We start from the raw sequence: 14,456 nt of genomic DNA, 5'->3' as shown, positions 1-14,456 counted from the left end.
GTCAACGACATGTGGAGGTCAACGGTCAAAGGGAGGTCAACCCCATGGGCTCGATGAGCGAGCGGGACAGGCCGAGCACTAGGCAATGACCTTCATCCGATAGAACAAGCATGTGGCCGTGAGCCCTAATTTGGATACGGGATATCAGCAGAAGCATGTCTGATGATTAGGCCGTACACAAGATCGCACGATGGAGGATCTTGCCGTCACATCATGGAAAGGTTGATACAGTAGCAGTATGGCCTCATGGACGTCTTCCTGACAGATCCATATCTGGGCATGGCCCTTCTGACAGACCCATACCTGGGCATGGTCAAAAGCAGGTGGTTGCTTTGATTGGCGCGCCCAGGCTTCTTTGAGAGGTCTATATAAGGTCTCCATTTCTTCACCGGAGGTACACGAGTCTTCTACTTCAAAGCCACTTCTTTGCTATTTCCTCGCCTGAATTGAGCGTCGGAGGGCCGTCGCCGGGACACCCCTCCCGGCTCGGTTTTGTTGCAGGTTCGCCGGAGCACCTGAGGATCTAGTAGGGAGCGCCACGTCCCCAGCGTTCGTTGACCCCTGGTTTGGACAGGATCATAGATAATAAAGGACATGAGTCTAGGGCCTCTACATCCTTGATGCACAGGTAGCTAAGTTCATTACTTGTTCAGGAATAACCCCCCTGTTCGAAACACATTGTTAGTTGGTTTATCATTCTCTCTTAGTATTTAAGAAACTTAGCCCTAATTCTATAGTCTATTATCATTAGATTGTGAGTCATGTCACTTTGCTAAACACCATCGTTTTAGTCCAAGTCCAAGAGTTAGCAAACGAGCTAGTGCTCCTTTGGGGACCTTATCCTATTGTCTGCGAGTTTAGGTATTTTATTATTTTTATTGATGATTATTCTTATGATATGGTTATACTTGATGAAAAGTCATTCTAAGTTATTCTTTCATTTCTCTATCTTTTTTTGCCGAGATTAAAACTCAATTTAATATTCTGTACAAATATTGCAAAGTAATAATGTTAAGGAATGCTTATTGAAATATTTTCAAACTTACATGACTCAACATGGCATTCCCCATCAGAACTCTTGTGTAGACATACCATCTCAAAATAGAATTGTTGAGAGAAAGAATAGACACTTTCTTGAAACTGCAAGAGCTTTATTTTTTTAAATGCAGGTTCCTAAAAGGTTTTGGGCTGATACAGTTTTCAGAGCTTATTTTTTAATTAATCGTATCCCATAGTCCGTCTTCATGGTGAGACTCCTCTTTCCAAATAAGTCGTTGTTTCTTATTGAACCTAGACCATTTAGCTGTACCTATTTTGCTCGAGATATTTGTTCTTAAATCTAAAAACTTGATCCAAAATCTCTAAAGTGTGTATTGCTTGGATATTCTCGAGTTCAAAAAAGAAGGGGCCTGGCGCAACTACAAAATTGTTGTCGTGTGACCTCAGGGGTTCAAGTCGTGAAAACTGCCACTTACAATGCAAGGTAAAACTATGTACAATAGACCCAATGTAGTCTGACACTTCCCTTGGACCTCACATTAGCAGGAGCTTCATGCACCAAACTGTCTTGTATTCTCAAATTCAAATATTATCACATCCTCTATTTTTTATTTTACTAAATTTCTTGTTAAGCCTCACGCTTAATCTAGGTGATATATTCCTCCTCATCTATGTCATGTGCTAGCTTCTTCTTCAGCGGATCCAAGTTCAAGTGATGATCTACCAATTGCCCTTCACAAAAATAAGCATCAATGTACTTCTCCAATATCTTCCTTTGTGTCTTATAATCACTACCATCATCTACTTGTTCCTTTATTGCATCTCTTGATTTATATCCCATCCTACAACTGTTCATGAAGCATTATTTCATCGTGGTTGACGTAATGCTGTGACTGAAGAGATGAATATTTTTGATGGCAATGGTACTTGGACCCTAGTCAAATTACGGGAAAAAGATAATTGGATACAAATGGGTGTTTACAATTTAGTCAATCCTAAAGGGTCTATTGCTTGACTAATAGCCCATTTTGTTTCTAAAAGGTATGCCCAAACTTATGGAGTGATTATTCTAATACTTTTTCTGCTATTACTAAACTTACTTTTATCCAATTATTTATTTTCTGGCATTCACTCGTAATTGACACTTACATCAGTTATACAATAAAAATGCTTTTCTCCATTACAACCTTCAAGAGGAAGTCTATATGGAACAACCGCTAAGTTTTATTACTCACGGGGAGTATCAAAAAGCATGACGTCTTCGTAAATCCTTATATGATTTGAAACAAATTCACCGTGTCTGGATTGACAAATTAAATCAAATGATTAAAAAGTTTAGAATGATGAAATATAAATCTAGTAATTATGTGTTCTATCATTTTATTGGTTGTATACATGGACAATTTGTTACTACAGAAAATGATATTGCAGATAGTCTTATCTCTTAAATCCTTTTTTCACAATCAATTTCATACAAAGGATTTAAGGATTTTAAAATACTTCTTGGGAGTTAAGGTAACAAGAAATGAATCTTTTTATGTCAGTGGAAATATGTACTTGACTTATTGCATGAGACAGGAAATTAAAGTTTAACTATATAGTACTCTAATGACTCCTAATCTGCAACTCACAAAAGATGGTGAATTATTTGAGAATCCTAAGCAGTATGAAAGATTGGTTAGAAAGCTAAATCATCTACTGACTCAAGTCACATATTGCATATTTAGTCACTCAATATATGATCTCAAATAGTTAAGTATTAGGCAACTGTAGGACAAATTTTGTACTATTTGAAATGAACACTAAGATGAGGTATCTTGTATAACAATCAAGGTCATACTAAGGTTGAGTGTTTTTTAATGCTAACTGGGCAAGATCGAAAGATGATCAAAAATCCAAATCAAGTTATTGTGTCTTTGTTGGGGAAATCTAGTTTCATAGAAAAGTATGAAACAAAATGTTGTCTCACATTCGAGTACAGAATATAGAACTATGACATGTGTGAGATATTGTGAATATTTTAGGTTCTAATTGCAGTCTTAAAACTTATACCAATCAAATTGTAGTGTGATAACCAAGTGGCTCTATATATTACTTCCAATCCCGTATTTCATGAGCAAACTGAGTATACTCAGATTGAATGTCACTTTGTCTATCAAAAGATCTCTAGAAGGAATGTGACAATTGCAGAACTGGAAAATATTTTCACACAAGCTTTAAATGGGGTTCAACTCAATTATCTTTATAACAAGTGGGCATGATCAATATTTATTCTCTAGCATAAGGGAGAGTGTTACAGATTATATAAATAAAAAAATAAAAAATATAGAGATATGGTTTACCTTGATATAATTTTCATTGTAAGGATTTGATTAACTATACTCTGTATATATATGAATGAGATTGATGGATAAAAATAATAACATATTTTTTAATGCCTTTATAAAGTTTCTTAGCAATAATATAGCAATATGAACAAATATTTCAAGAGCAATGATACAAACTTTTATTTATGTTACCTGTTCACCATTTTGCTGCAACAAAATATTTGCCTCTCTTCCCTGAAAGAAAGTCCTATAATAACTTTAACAATAATTTCAACATATCAAAGATACAATAATAATGTGATACCTTGAGTGCCTTAAAACGTTCACCAAGAGGAGGAAGGCCCTCAAGGATAGTTTGTATTGAATACTCATTTGTGCGAGCATGTTTGAAGAAAGGGTGCTTCAAAAGTTTTTCTGAAGTTGGGCGTCTCTTTGGATCCTTTACTAGGCAAGTGGCCAGCATCTCTTTAAAAGACTATAAAAAAGGTCACGCATCTAACATAAAGGTCATGAGACATATTTTGCTAAAAAAGTTTCCTTTTTTTTAAAAAAATTAACCTTTGAGAATCTCTTGTCTCTTTCATAATCAAGACCTGGTGGTGCATTTTGTAAGGTCATAAGCAACACCTATCATATATAACAATTTTTTAGTATTGTACAACAAAAGCAAAGGCATGCAAAAGACATTTTGATTTCAAATAGACCTTCATAGGCGGATACTTTGAAAATGGAGCATGGCCATGCGCAAGTTCTAATGCAGTTATACCAAATGACCAAATGTCAGCTCTGTTCATTACCAAAACTATCAAGGTTAAATTATTACCAATAATAAAAAAATTTATTTCAAGTTAATAGGATAAAATGTCATAATCAGAAGTCACCACCGACTTAAAATCATATCCATGTAGCTGTTGCATTACTTCCGGAGCCATCCTGAGAAATAGATGCAAATTTTTAAACAAGAATAAACAATCCGATACATCAAACAACTACAAAATCAACACGTTCATCGACACCAAATGTCAAAAGACATAGTAGGCAGACTTTACCAGCATGGGGTACCAACAAATGTATTTCTTGCTCGTTGTCTATCTCCAGTATCGAACATACAAGCTGAGACTCCAAAATCAGCTAATTTAACAGCTCCCTTAGCATCAATTAGGATATTCCCAGCCTGCAAATCAAATTCTTTGATAAAGAAACATGTAGGAAAGGTTGAAGCACTAGGGTGACACAAAATCTTTTTTTTTTTTTTTTGATAGGTAGGGCAACACAAAATCTTGTTAACATGGCAAGAGGTTCATATACCTTGAGCACAAGCAATGGAATCATAAATCAGTCAAATGAAATCCAATTTATGAAATAATTTTTTTTTTTTTGGATAGGTAGGGCAACACAAAATCTTGTTAACATGGCAAGAGGTTCATATACCTTGAGCACAAGCAATGGAATCATAAATTAGTCAAATGAAATCCAATTTATGAAATAATTTGATCTATGGACAGCATTGTAATAAAGGTCATAATGCCTACACATCATGATTGTCAAAATTGATATCAGTATCAAATGCAGGTTTGAAAATGTTAATTTTTAGCCGTGCCAGAATTTTGGTTTATGACTAGAATGATACGATTTTTTTACCATACATATTGTATCGGAATGGTTTCAACACTTATATACTTCTAAGTGTAAATCTAGAGGAATAAAAAAAGTCATTTGCCTTAATAATTGGAAGGAAACAAAATGAGGTGAAACAAAGACACCAAGGTAACTGGGGAAAGCAACGCCTAGGAAACATTTACCCAAGCCTTTTCTTTCAGTTAATCCTTTTGCCGTATAAACTAGCTATGTTCCTAAACACAGTGTCTGAGGAAATAACATTGCAACCAACTATTGTTAACAAGAGTAATATAGATGCAAAAACAGGGTTCAAGAATTCTATTAAATAATAAATAAAAGCAAGAAAAGTCTTGCCATGTTTTGAATAAACAGGATAGTGATGTTGGCTGATCGACAAGTTCTTTGATATGGAGAGAACTTTCAAAGCATGAATAATCAGCAAAACTGAAGAAACAAGTTGAAAAATACGCCTGTGTACAAAAACCTAACATATAATCAACATACCTTTACATCTCTATGAATATGTCCCTGAGCATGGAGATATGCAAGAGCTTTAAGAACTTCATACAAGAGAGTTGCAATAACCGGCTCTTCAAAGCCTTCTGGATAAGCATATTTCATTATGTGAAGGGCAGAACCCCCAGCCATGTAAGGCATCACAACCCAAAGGTTGTGGCCTACTGTAAAAGAGCAATAAGCACGTAGTGTGTTAGGATGATCAATCAAACTCATTGTTTGTACTTCTCGTCTTATCCCATCCTGAGATCAAGGAAAAGGTCAGATACTGCAATATCATTATCAATCAAGTTATTAGCAGAACCATTTGATAGATCTAAGAGAACTTATATCATGGTATTCTGAATCAGGAAATCCTTCAAATGAAATAAGATGCTTGGAATGATTGAAACACAAAGCAAACAAAAATTCAGACAAGATCATGGATGCACTCATAATCATGCAAGCTAAAAGCCTAATAAGGCATGCTTAGAATCATTCCTCTAAGACTACCAAAGAACAACCTAGTACCTTGGTGTAATTATGAGAGAATAATAAATTACACACAAAGCTGACAACAAATCTAACATTTGCTACACTTGCTGGTATTTCTCAATGATAACCTGAAGAATTTGCATTGTGAGCAATCCTAGTTAGCCTTGAACATATAGTATTTGATATCGTAATCATACCCTAAGTAGTAGAGTTTGACAAGGCTGTCTTGATGCGATTGACAAAGGATTTAAGTTAAATTTACTAGTGTTTGAAATTTCAAGCCGTGCCAATGTTTTGGTATTTGCCTAGAATAATATTATTTTGGTATTGTGCTGATATTTCGATGTATGATGTCGGTGATAAATTGGGAGGAGGAAAGAGATGAAAAAGAATAAGAAAAGATAAGCCAACTATATAGTTAAGCTCAATATTTGTTTTTCATCCAAAATTTACAATTTGAACATTTTGTATGGAGACATTAAAAAAAAAATAACATCTCAACTTTAGCATTCCGAGGAGTATCGACTATTAACATGAAATGATACTCGTTGACACGATTGATACCACAATACAAGAGATATTGTTATCGAATTTTGGTAATTTATCCGATTACGATCGTTTTACCTAGCAAGGTACGAGATTCAAACCATGAGGTTTATGTCACATCTATTAATGTGTTTGTCAAGTGTGCAAGTGCAAAAAAGTTGACAAACCTTAGCAAGTGCAGAGATGGCTCAACATGTGTTGAGGTTGGAAAAGTCCAAGGAACTTTAGGTTAAAAAAATTTAGCAAGTGCAGAAGTACAACATGTGTCAGTAGATGAAGAAGTTCAAGAGGATCTCGACAGATGAAAAAATTCAACACACTTTGGCAGAAAGAGAAGTTCATCAAGCATTGACTAAGGATAAAGTCCAAGAGAACCTTAGCAAATGGAGAAGATCAACATGTGTTGACAAGATGCTTGAGCGCATTAAGAGCAAATGAGGAAGACTCAAAAGCAAGGTCTCTTAGCATCAGAAGAACTGGAGGCGAGCCCTTTTGGAATACGAGGAACACTAAGATACGAGGTCTCATGATAAAGAAAGACCTGAAAGCAAGGGCTCTTGGTAGATGAAGACTGACGAGATTGCAAGCAACTTATAGCTTTGGTTTTAAGTAGATTTTTACCTAGGCGTACACCCAACTAATGAAGCATGTATTTAACGAGCAAATTCTAAAAGTTAAGTTTACTCAACTGAGCAGTTGAATCTGAGAGTTAAGTCAACTCAACAATGGACTCAGATATTATATTTGCAAACAGGAGGTTTCAGTTTCAACTTGAGTTAATTAAACGACAATCCAGTAGAGTGATTTGAGTCAACAAGGTTGTTGACTATTCAAAATAGTTTGCTCTATGTTAAAATTGATTTGATTGAAAAGGTCATTGAATCGACTGACGAGAGTATCCATTGAAGTCTAAGGATTGCAACAACAATCATCTGAGTCAACTAATAGGTGTTGAATCAATCATATTGAATTTGAATCGACTAAATATGATTTGAGAAGATCGAAATCACAACTGGCTAGAACATGAGCTTGTGATTTTATCTAATTGAGTCGGGCTCACAGATGTTGAATCAACTAGAATAGATTTAAAGGGCAGCCCGGTGCACGAAGATCCCGCCATGCGGGGTCCCGGGGAAGGATCCATTGTACGCAGCCTTACCCTGCTTTTTGCAAGAGGTTGTTTCCAAGATTCGAACCCGTGACCTGTTGGTCACATGGCAACAACTTTATCGTTGTGCCAAGGCTCCCCTCCAACTAGAATAGATTTAAGATGACTGAAAATGTATTAGCTCAATTGAAGACAATGTTGGTGCTAGAAGCACCAGATAATCAAACCTGATTTTGATATTGGTAAAGGGTTCAAAATTAAGTTGTGTTGTGATCTAACGAGCTTAACTAAGTGTACAAGAAAGTCCTAGTTGAGGCTAGGCAAAGAAGTCCTGATCGAGTGTACTCCTAATCAAGTGGATTAGGCAAGAAAGTCCTAGTCGAGTGGACCGGGCAAAGTAGTCCTAGTCGAGTGGACTAGGAAGAAGTCTTGGCAAATCGAGGGCGTTAGATAGAAGTCCTAAGAGTCGAGGACACTAGGTGGAAAGCTCGAGGTCGAGGACACCAGGCAGAAGTCTAGGCAGGTCAAGGACCGAACGTCTAGCGGGAAGTCCCAAAGGTCAAGATCGGATACTGAGCAAAAGTTCAAACAAGAAGGTAAACTCTCCTAAAGGAGTAGGTGAGGATGCTCCTCGTTGAGGGAACAGTAGGCGTCAGTTTGACCTAGGTTTTTAACGAAATCCAAAGTCAGGTCCAGATGGTCTAAAAACTGTCAAACTATTTTATTTCCTATTGTTATTGTGTTTTATGTGCTAATGAAGAAATCAAAAAGCTTGGAATGGATCTAGGCACCCTGTTCACCTTGGCTCGCGACATGATAGGTGTTAACCTCTAACTGATGAGCGCACGTCGGCAACCAGGCGCCTAAAAGGGACTCAACCATGATAAAGCTTCGACGAGGTGTTGCCAAGTCAACAGTCCAGGCGCTCGGAAGTGATCCAAGCGCCAGAAGTGGATAAGTTGGCAACGAAGGTGGATCGAATAGTTCTCTGAGAAGGAGCTTGAAAGGGATCCAAGCGCCTGAAATGACCTATAAAGGAGCCTTCGACCAACAGCTCTAAACACCATTCTTCTACGCTCAAACAATGCTCTGAACCTCCGCTATGACACCGAAACGCTACTCCCACAACAACGTCCAAGTCTATATTCTTTCCGAGTTTTCGATAAAATTGTTCATTTATTATTAGTTGCATTTCATCATTTGTAATCGGAGTTTCTTGTACTTGACGAATCTATTAGTGAATTACACAACAAAAGTACTCCGTGAGTGCAAGCCTTGGACTAGCCGTTGTCAGGTTGTGAACCAAGTAAAAACAAAATGTCCTAGCATTGTTTCTATTTTCTTTTAATTCCCTATGTTATCTCTCGTGTTTTCCAAAAGAAGTGAAAAAGTGACAAGCAGTATTCACCTAGTGCTTTCTTTTGATTCTACAGGCAAAAGCTAGCAAATAAAGCTTCCATGATTAATATTTTAGTCCAATAACAAAGATTTCAACTGACTTCAATAAATGAATGGTATGAAGCTTATCCATGCTCAGTTTGAAGGCTATAAATAGAGGGGCTCGTTTTATTTTTTTTATAGCATTAACTATTATTGTAGAACTCTAGAGCTTAAAATTTTTATTCTTCGATCCTACAATATTCCCAAAGCCTTTTTCATATAGCTTTATAAATATATAGCCATCAATCCATTACAGGACTATTGATAGGATCCTCATATTCATTATCACACAAACCCATTCCTGAAAATATGGCTTTTAGGAACACTATCTTATGCCTGATAAAATCAACACGCTGATGAGGGAAAAACTTGAGCGTCACTACTATCTTGGTCAAGAATTCAAAAGGATATTACCCTCTTAAGATCATGGTAAAGGAAGGTCTATATTGCCCTCTCTCCAGACTCAGTAATTGAAATGTTATTGCTAAGATATGCCACTCAAGGCATGACATAATGAAACACTCAGCAAAGACCAACACGTGTAATCGTGTTTAGTTTAGAATTGTAAATCTCATATATTTGGAACGATGAATCAAATACAATTTTTCAACTGTTAGTTGTTTCGCAGAGTGGCACAAAATTACCATTTTAAAGGTAACATCTAAACATCACATTATTTACCAATACTATACTGCAAGTTACCCCTGTTTCTTGTAACAGAAGGAAAAAAAATTACAAAATGCTAAGGGGATTTACCAATGCTGACTACCCTTATAACTACTCACTTTTGATAAAAGGCAACCCGTGCATGAAGATCCCGCCAATGTGAGGTCACGGGGAAGGGTCAAAACTATATTGGGTCTATTGTATACATCCTTACCCTGCATTGCAAAAGGCTGTTTTTGCAACTTGAACCCGTAACCACAAAAGGTTGTACGACAACAATTTTCGTGTTGTGCCAAAACTCCCCTTCAATTTTCGTGTTGTGCCAAAATAATTTACACTTTGTTTTGAGAAAAAAATGTAGCCCAAGAGATCAGGCTAAACCTTTGAGAGATCCTAGAATGAATAAGTATATTTATTATAAGCTTAAATTTAATAATATTTTTAAGCAAACTTAAGCAATGTTGAAAACCTAATTAGAATTAGAATAGAATTTAAGCATAAAAATATAAAATAATAGTGATAATTTCTATATTAAAGCAAGGATTACTTAGGTAAAAGAACAATAATAATTTTGCTCATTCAACATTTTTATTTTAACATTTCAATTGCTTACAAAGAGAATGACATTTTGTTATATTCTCAATCTTATCTTGAGTTCAAAATTTTAAATTTAGATATATCTTCCAACAACTATATATGGATTTTTTAAACCTTAAAAGATAATTTATTTCTAAAGAGCATTTTAGGGCAATATCCCATCTTTCATTAAACCATTTCTAAGGTATCGATCATCCAAAAGTAGTTGAGCTGAAGAGTCATTGGACCAAACTCTGCCAATTGTTTCCTTAACCAATCTTTCATTTACTTTAATGTTCTCTTCTTAGTCTATTTTGATTAAACAAGGTTGTAAATGCTCCAAGAAATAGTATGTGCAGTTTATTTACTGGTTTTGCATCATATATAACTGTAATTCCTTTCAAGAAGTGGGATACCATGTGATTGTGTATTTTTAACTTGAGGAATAAAAAAAATTACGAAAGATTGCTAGAGGCAGAACCAACTATAAATTTCATTGTGCCTTGTTTATCATTTAGATTAAATTATTTTCATTCCATTTTTACAAAAAACTATGTTCTTGTAGAAAAAGTCTATACATACATAATTCACATTTCATTCCTTTTGTCTCAATGTCACTATATTTAGTAGAATTAGCATGTAGAATTTCTACCTAAACTACGGCCACCAATGCAGGATCAATGCAGGGAGTTGTTCACTAGTCGATTCATTTCATGCCCATCATTTTCTAATGGTACGGAATTACACATTAGAAGTGTTGAATGCATCTTCCTTTAATCTCTTGGATCAGATGTTTACACTCCCAACATCCTCTTGGAGCACAATCTGGAGCCATAACACTAGCACTAATGTATAGAAAACTTGACATATGTTTGAGGTTACTTGAGAGAACTTCTCAAGTAAAAAAGAATTTACATGTTAACTGATAAGATGTAGACAAGATTTATTTATGAACGAACTAATCTTTCTTGATAATCTTAAGAACGAAAAATTAGTAAGAAAAATTCCCAAGACAACAAAAACAAGAGAAGGATTTAACCATGTTAAAATGAATGAGATAATGGATCCCTGATGATGTAAGAAGAAAACAACGAAGGCAAGTTGTAAAATACCATAATCCAATAATAAGGTTAAATGGACGAAATACCTTAACGAAAATTTTCGGAGTTTTTAGAGATTTTCTAGGAATTTTTCGGAGTTCGTATGAGTAGTTTACGGGGATTAATTAATAGGTAGGGGAAAAACCTGTTTAGAAATACCCAAAGATAGGAGTTGATTTAAGAAAATACTTAGGCTTTGATTAAACCAAACCTAGGTTTCCTAAATTAATTTATTTTTCTTTTCTGATTTGTTTTCCCGTGCCTATTTCTTCTCCTCCCTCGCCGAACTCTTCTTCCCAATTCATCGCTGCTTCCTTTTCGTTGAGCTCACGACGCCCAACCCTTTCTAATCCTTCCTCGCCGAAAGCCTTCTTCTCCTCTCTTCTGGCCGACACCGCCGAGCTCTTCCCTCTGTTCATCCTGGTGCTCTTCCTCGATCCACCGATGCCGGAGCATGAGAGCCTTCCGAGCCGCACACCGCCGCCTAACGCTGCCACCCTCTCCGATCACCGCCCAGCGCCGGCGCCCTAGCTTGAACCCGAGCACCCCAAGTCCATTGTCCTGTGCCCTAGCTGTTGGTCGATTCTCTCCTCCCTCCCCCTCTCGCAACTCTGCCCTAGATCGCCGACCGCCGTCCTCTGCGTGCCATGGCTCCAACTAGCAGATCTCTCCCTCTTGCTTCATTGCAACACTGAGAGCGCTAGCCGGCAACAGGGGTAGGTTTCTTGATGTCCTTTCTCTTAAATTTCTTCAATTTGTGCCCTAGCTCCGAGCCTTTACTGTTGTTGCCGGATCACTGCAGCTGTCGATCTCCTCCCGTGCCCTGTTTCCTCATCAGAACAGACACGTCGCTGGATTGTCGTTGCATCGCCTACCTCCCATCGCTGCTCTTTGCCGTGAACAGCCTACACCGATGTCCTAACTCCTCTGTTCGCTGTTCCTGTGAGCAACCAGATTTAAGGTAGGTTATGTTTGAGGATCAGTGATTATTTGGGTTGTTGAGAGGTTTTCTTATTGATTTCTGGATCTACTTCTTGATCCGGGCAGTGAGGTGATTTCCAACAACTTCTTCATCCGATAGCAACATATTTGGCTAAGGATCAAGAGCAGTGACTTGGAGTTGAGGTAAGGAGTAGAGAACTGTATCTTTGTTGTAGATTATGTCTTGATTGGAATATTGTGATGTGTAGATTTATTTAGGTGTAGAATTAATCTAATGGAATGATTAGGGTTAAGGCAACTAACCCTAGTTAACCATTGGATTGAATCTAGGTAGTGTTAATGTTATGTTGATTAGGGTTTTCCCTAAATTAGCTTGGAGATTTTATTTAGTTATTTAATTTCTATGAATTTAGATAAATAATATATATATATATATATATTGATTGATGCAGGACTCTGATTCGAGACCAGCGTCTCGACGTCGGATTTAGCTTGATTGGATCTTCTATTTGAGGCGGGTACTTCTGACTTATCTCTTAATATAGTCATGTTAGATATGCATAATAGTATATTTCTAGTGGTAATGATTATATTTGCATCTGCTTTGATATGTCACTATCTGGTTCTTGTTGTCTGCCTATATTCCTATCTGTTATGCATTCCTACTTATATTTTCCTTGATTGTCGTCATGTGTATCCCTATTCATAGGAATAGTGACTTACATTGCCTACTGTGTAGTAGTCTTGTTGTTGGTCATATCTGATTTGTGTACTTAGGTTTTGATACCTAGACCATCGTATGATTTACTTCCTTTTTGTGCATTTTATATGGAGGGTATATTGTCTATATCTACATGTTTAGTGTCATGCATCATCTTGCATGATTGCATGCTGGCGATGGTCAGCTCCATTATTGTTGAGCGCATAGCCAGCTACATGATCTGCACACACAACCACTCATGAGTTAGTAGTACATCAGGTAGGGTGTGTGCAGCTTGCTCTGTCAGGCTCCGCTGGTCCGCTCCTGGGTAGCGATGAATGTAGCGTGTAGCGGGCATGGCCCCTCCCCTATGATACAGGGAGATGAGAGCTTAGGCTCCTCCACTATGTTTGGGGTAGGAGGATAGGTGTACTCCGACAGCATCCTGTCCACTCGGTCACTCAATAGCAGTGATGGCAGAGTGCACAGTTGTCATAGCCCTACCCACTCGGTCTCACCATCGCGTGTGAGATGGTTGACTGGCGTCAAGAGTGACACATGTCATTTTTGCACCATATGCATAGATTGCATTTATTGTCTGTGATTGCTGCATTTTGGATGCTACATTTGTTTGGGTTGCATATGTTTGGCATGCATACAGGTGACATTTTGTATCTGGTTTGACGACCCTTATATTCAGATAGGAGGTCCTGGTGAGTACAGTTTTCTTCAGCCTTTTCAATTTGCATTTCCTATGTTTGTTCAGAAAATTGTACCACATGATGATTACTGTTAGTTATATCTTATTATGCATGTTTATCTAGTATCCGCTGAGTTGTTGAACTCACCCCGTTGATTATTCTTATTTCAGGTTGAAGCTGTCAGAAGATTCCAGTTGCTAGTCCCCTTGTCACAGAAGTATACGTTTTAGTCTTTTGGTTTTCCATTTATTTGCCTTGAAACTAGGATCTAGACTTGGATTGGTTTGTACTCTGGATTTTGTGTGGTTTGTCTTTACGTAATGTATTGGTTGAGTTTACGTTTGCTTGGTGGAGTTTTATTTGGTGTTTTGCTACGCGCCTGCCGATCGACAGAAGAAGTAAGTTTGGATAATATTTTCGTTTTCTTTTGTATAGTGTTGACAGCCGGAGGCTGTTTTATTATAATTGCGTGGATGATTTTATTTTTGTTTGTTATATATATACCAGCCGTGTTGGCTGATGAGTGTGAGCCCTGAGGGGAATGTAGAAATGTTTCAAATTGTCACTCATAGAGGGGAAATGCTACCGAAATTTCTTCAGGTAGTCCGTGTGACACATGTGAACTTCCATGTAGGATTATTCAAGTGAAGATAGCAAAAAATGAAATTTGTATTATATAGTAAGAAAATTCAGAAGATTCACAAAAGTTATTAAACCAGCTGGAGACAAAAAAGAGTGAAT

At 37.1% G+C, this 14,456-nt stretch overlaps 1 protein-coding gene across 6 annotated transcripts in view; it reads right to left on the bottom strand.

Moving 5' to 3' along the window:
• LOC122009219 (serine/threonine-protein kinase BLUS1-like) overlaps positions 1–14,456 on the bottom strand; it is a 59,966-nt gene that overhangs the window by 37,659 nt on the left and 7,851 nt on the right. For 5 of the 6 annotated variants that reach the window (XM_042565296.1, XM_042565295.1, XM_042565292.1 and 2 more), the window contains 7 exons: positions 5,451–5,705; positions 4,376–4,500; positions 4,215–4,259; positions 4,031–4,112; positions 3,885–3,953; positions 3,631–3,801; positions 3,519–3,560 (listed from right to left, as the gene is read on the bottom strand). In XM_042565296.1, coding sequence (XP_042421230.1) covers positions 3,519–3,560; positions 3,631–3,801; positions 3,885–3,953; positions 4,031–4,112; positions 4,215–4,259; positions 4,376–4,500; positions 5,451–5,705 — 789 coding nt within the window. Of the gene's footprint in view, positions 1–3,518; positions 3,561–3,630; positions 3,802–3,884; positions 3,954–4,030; positions 4,113–4,214; positions 4,260–4,375; positions 4,501–5,450; positions 5,706–10,924; positions 11,079–14,456 lie in introns of those variants that run through there. The other variant, XM_042565297.1, reaches the window with a different exon arrangement.

Source organism: Zingiber officinale, chromosome 8A (assembly GCF_018446385.1).
Source record: "Zingiber officinale cultivar Zhangliang chromosome 8A, Zo_v1.1, whole genome shotgun sequence".
NCBI lineage: Eukaryota > Viridiplantae > Streptophyta > Magnoliopsida > Zingiberales > Zingiberaceae > Zingiber > Zingiber officinale.
The sequence above is the reverse complement of the archived record's forward strand: the minus strand, read 5'-3'. Positions and strand labels throughout refer to the sequence as shown.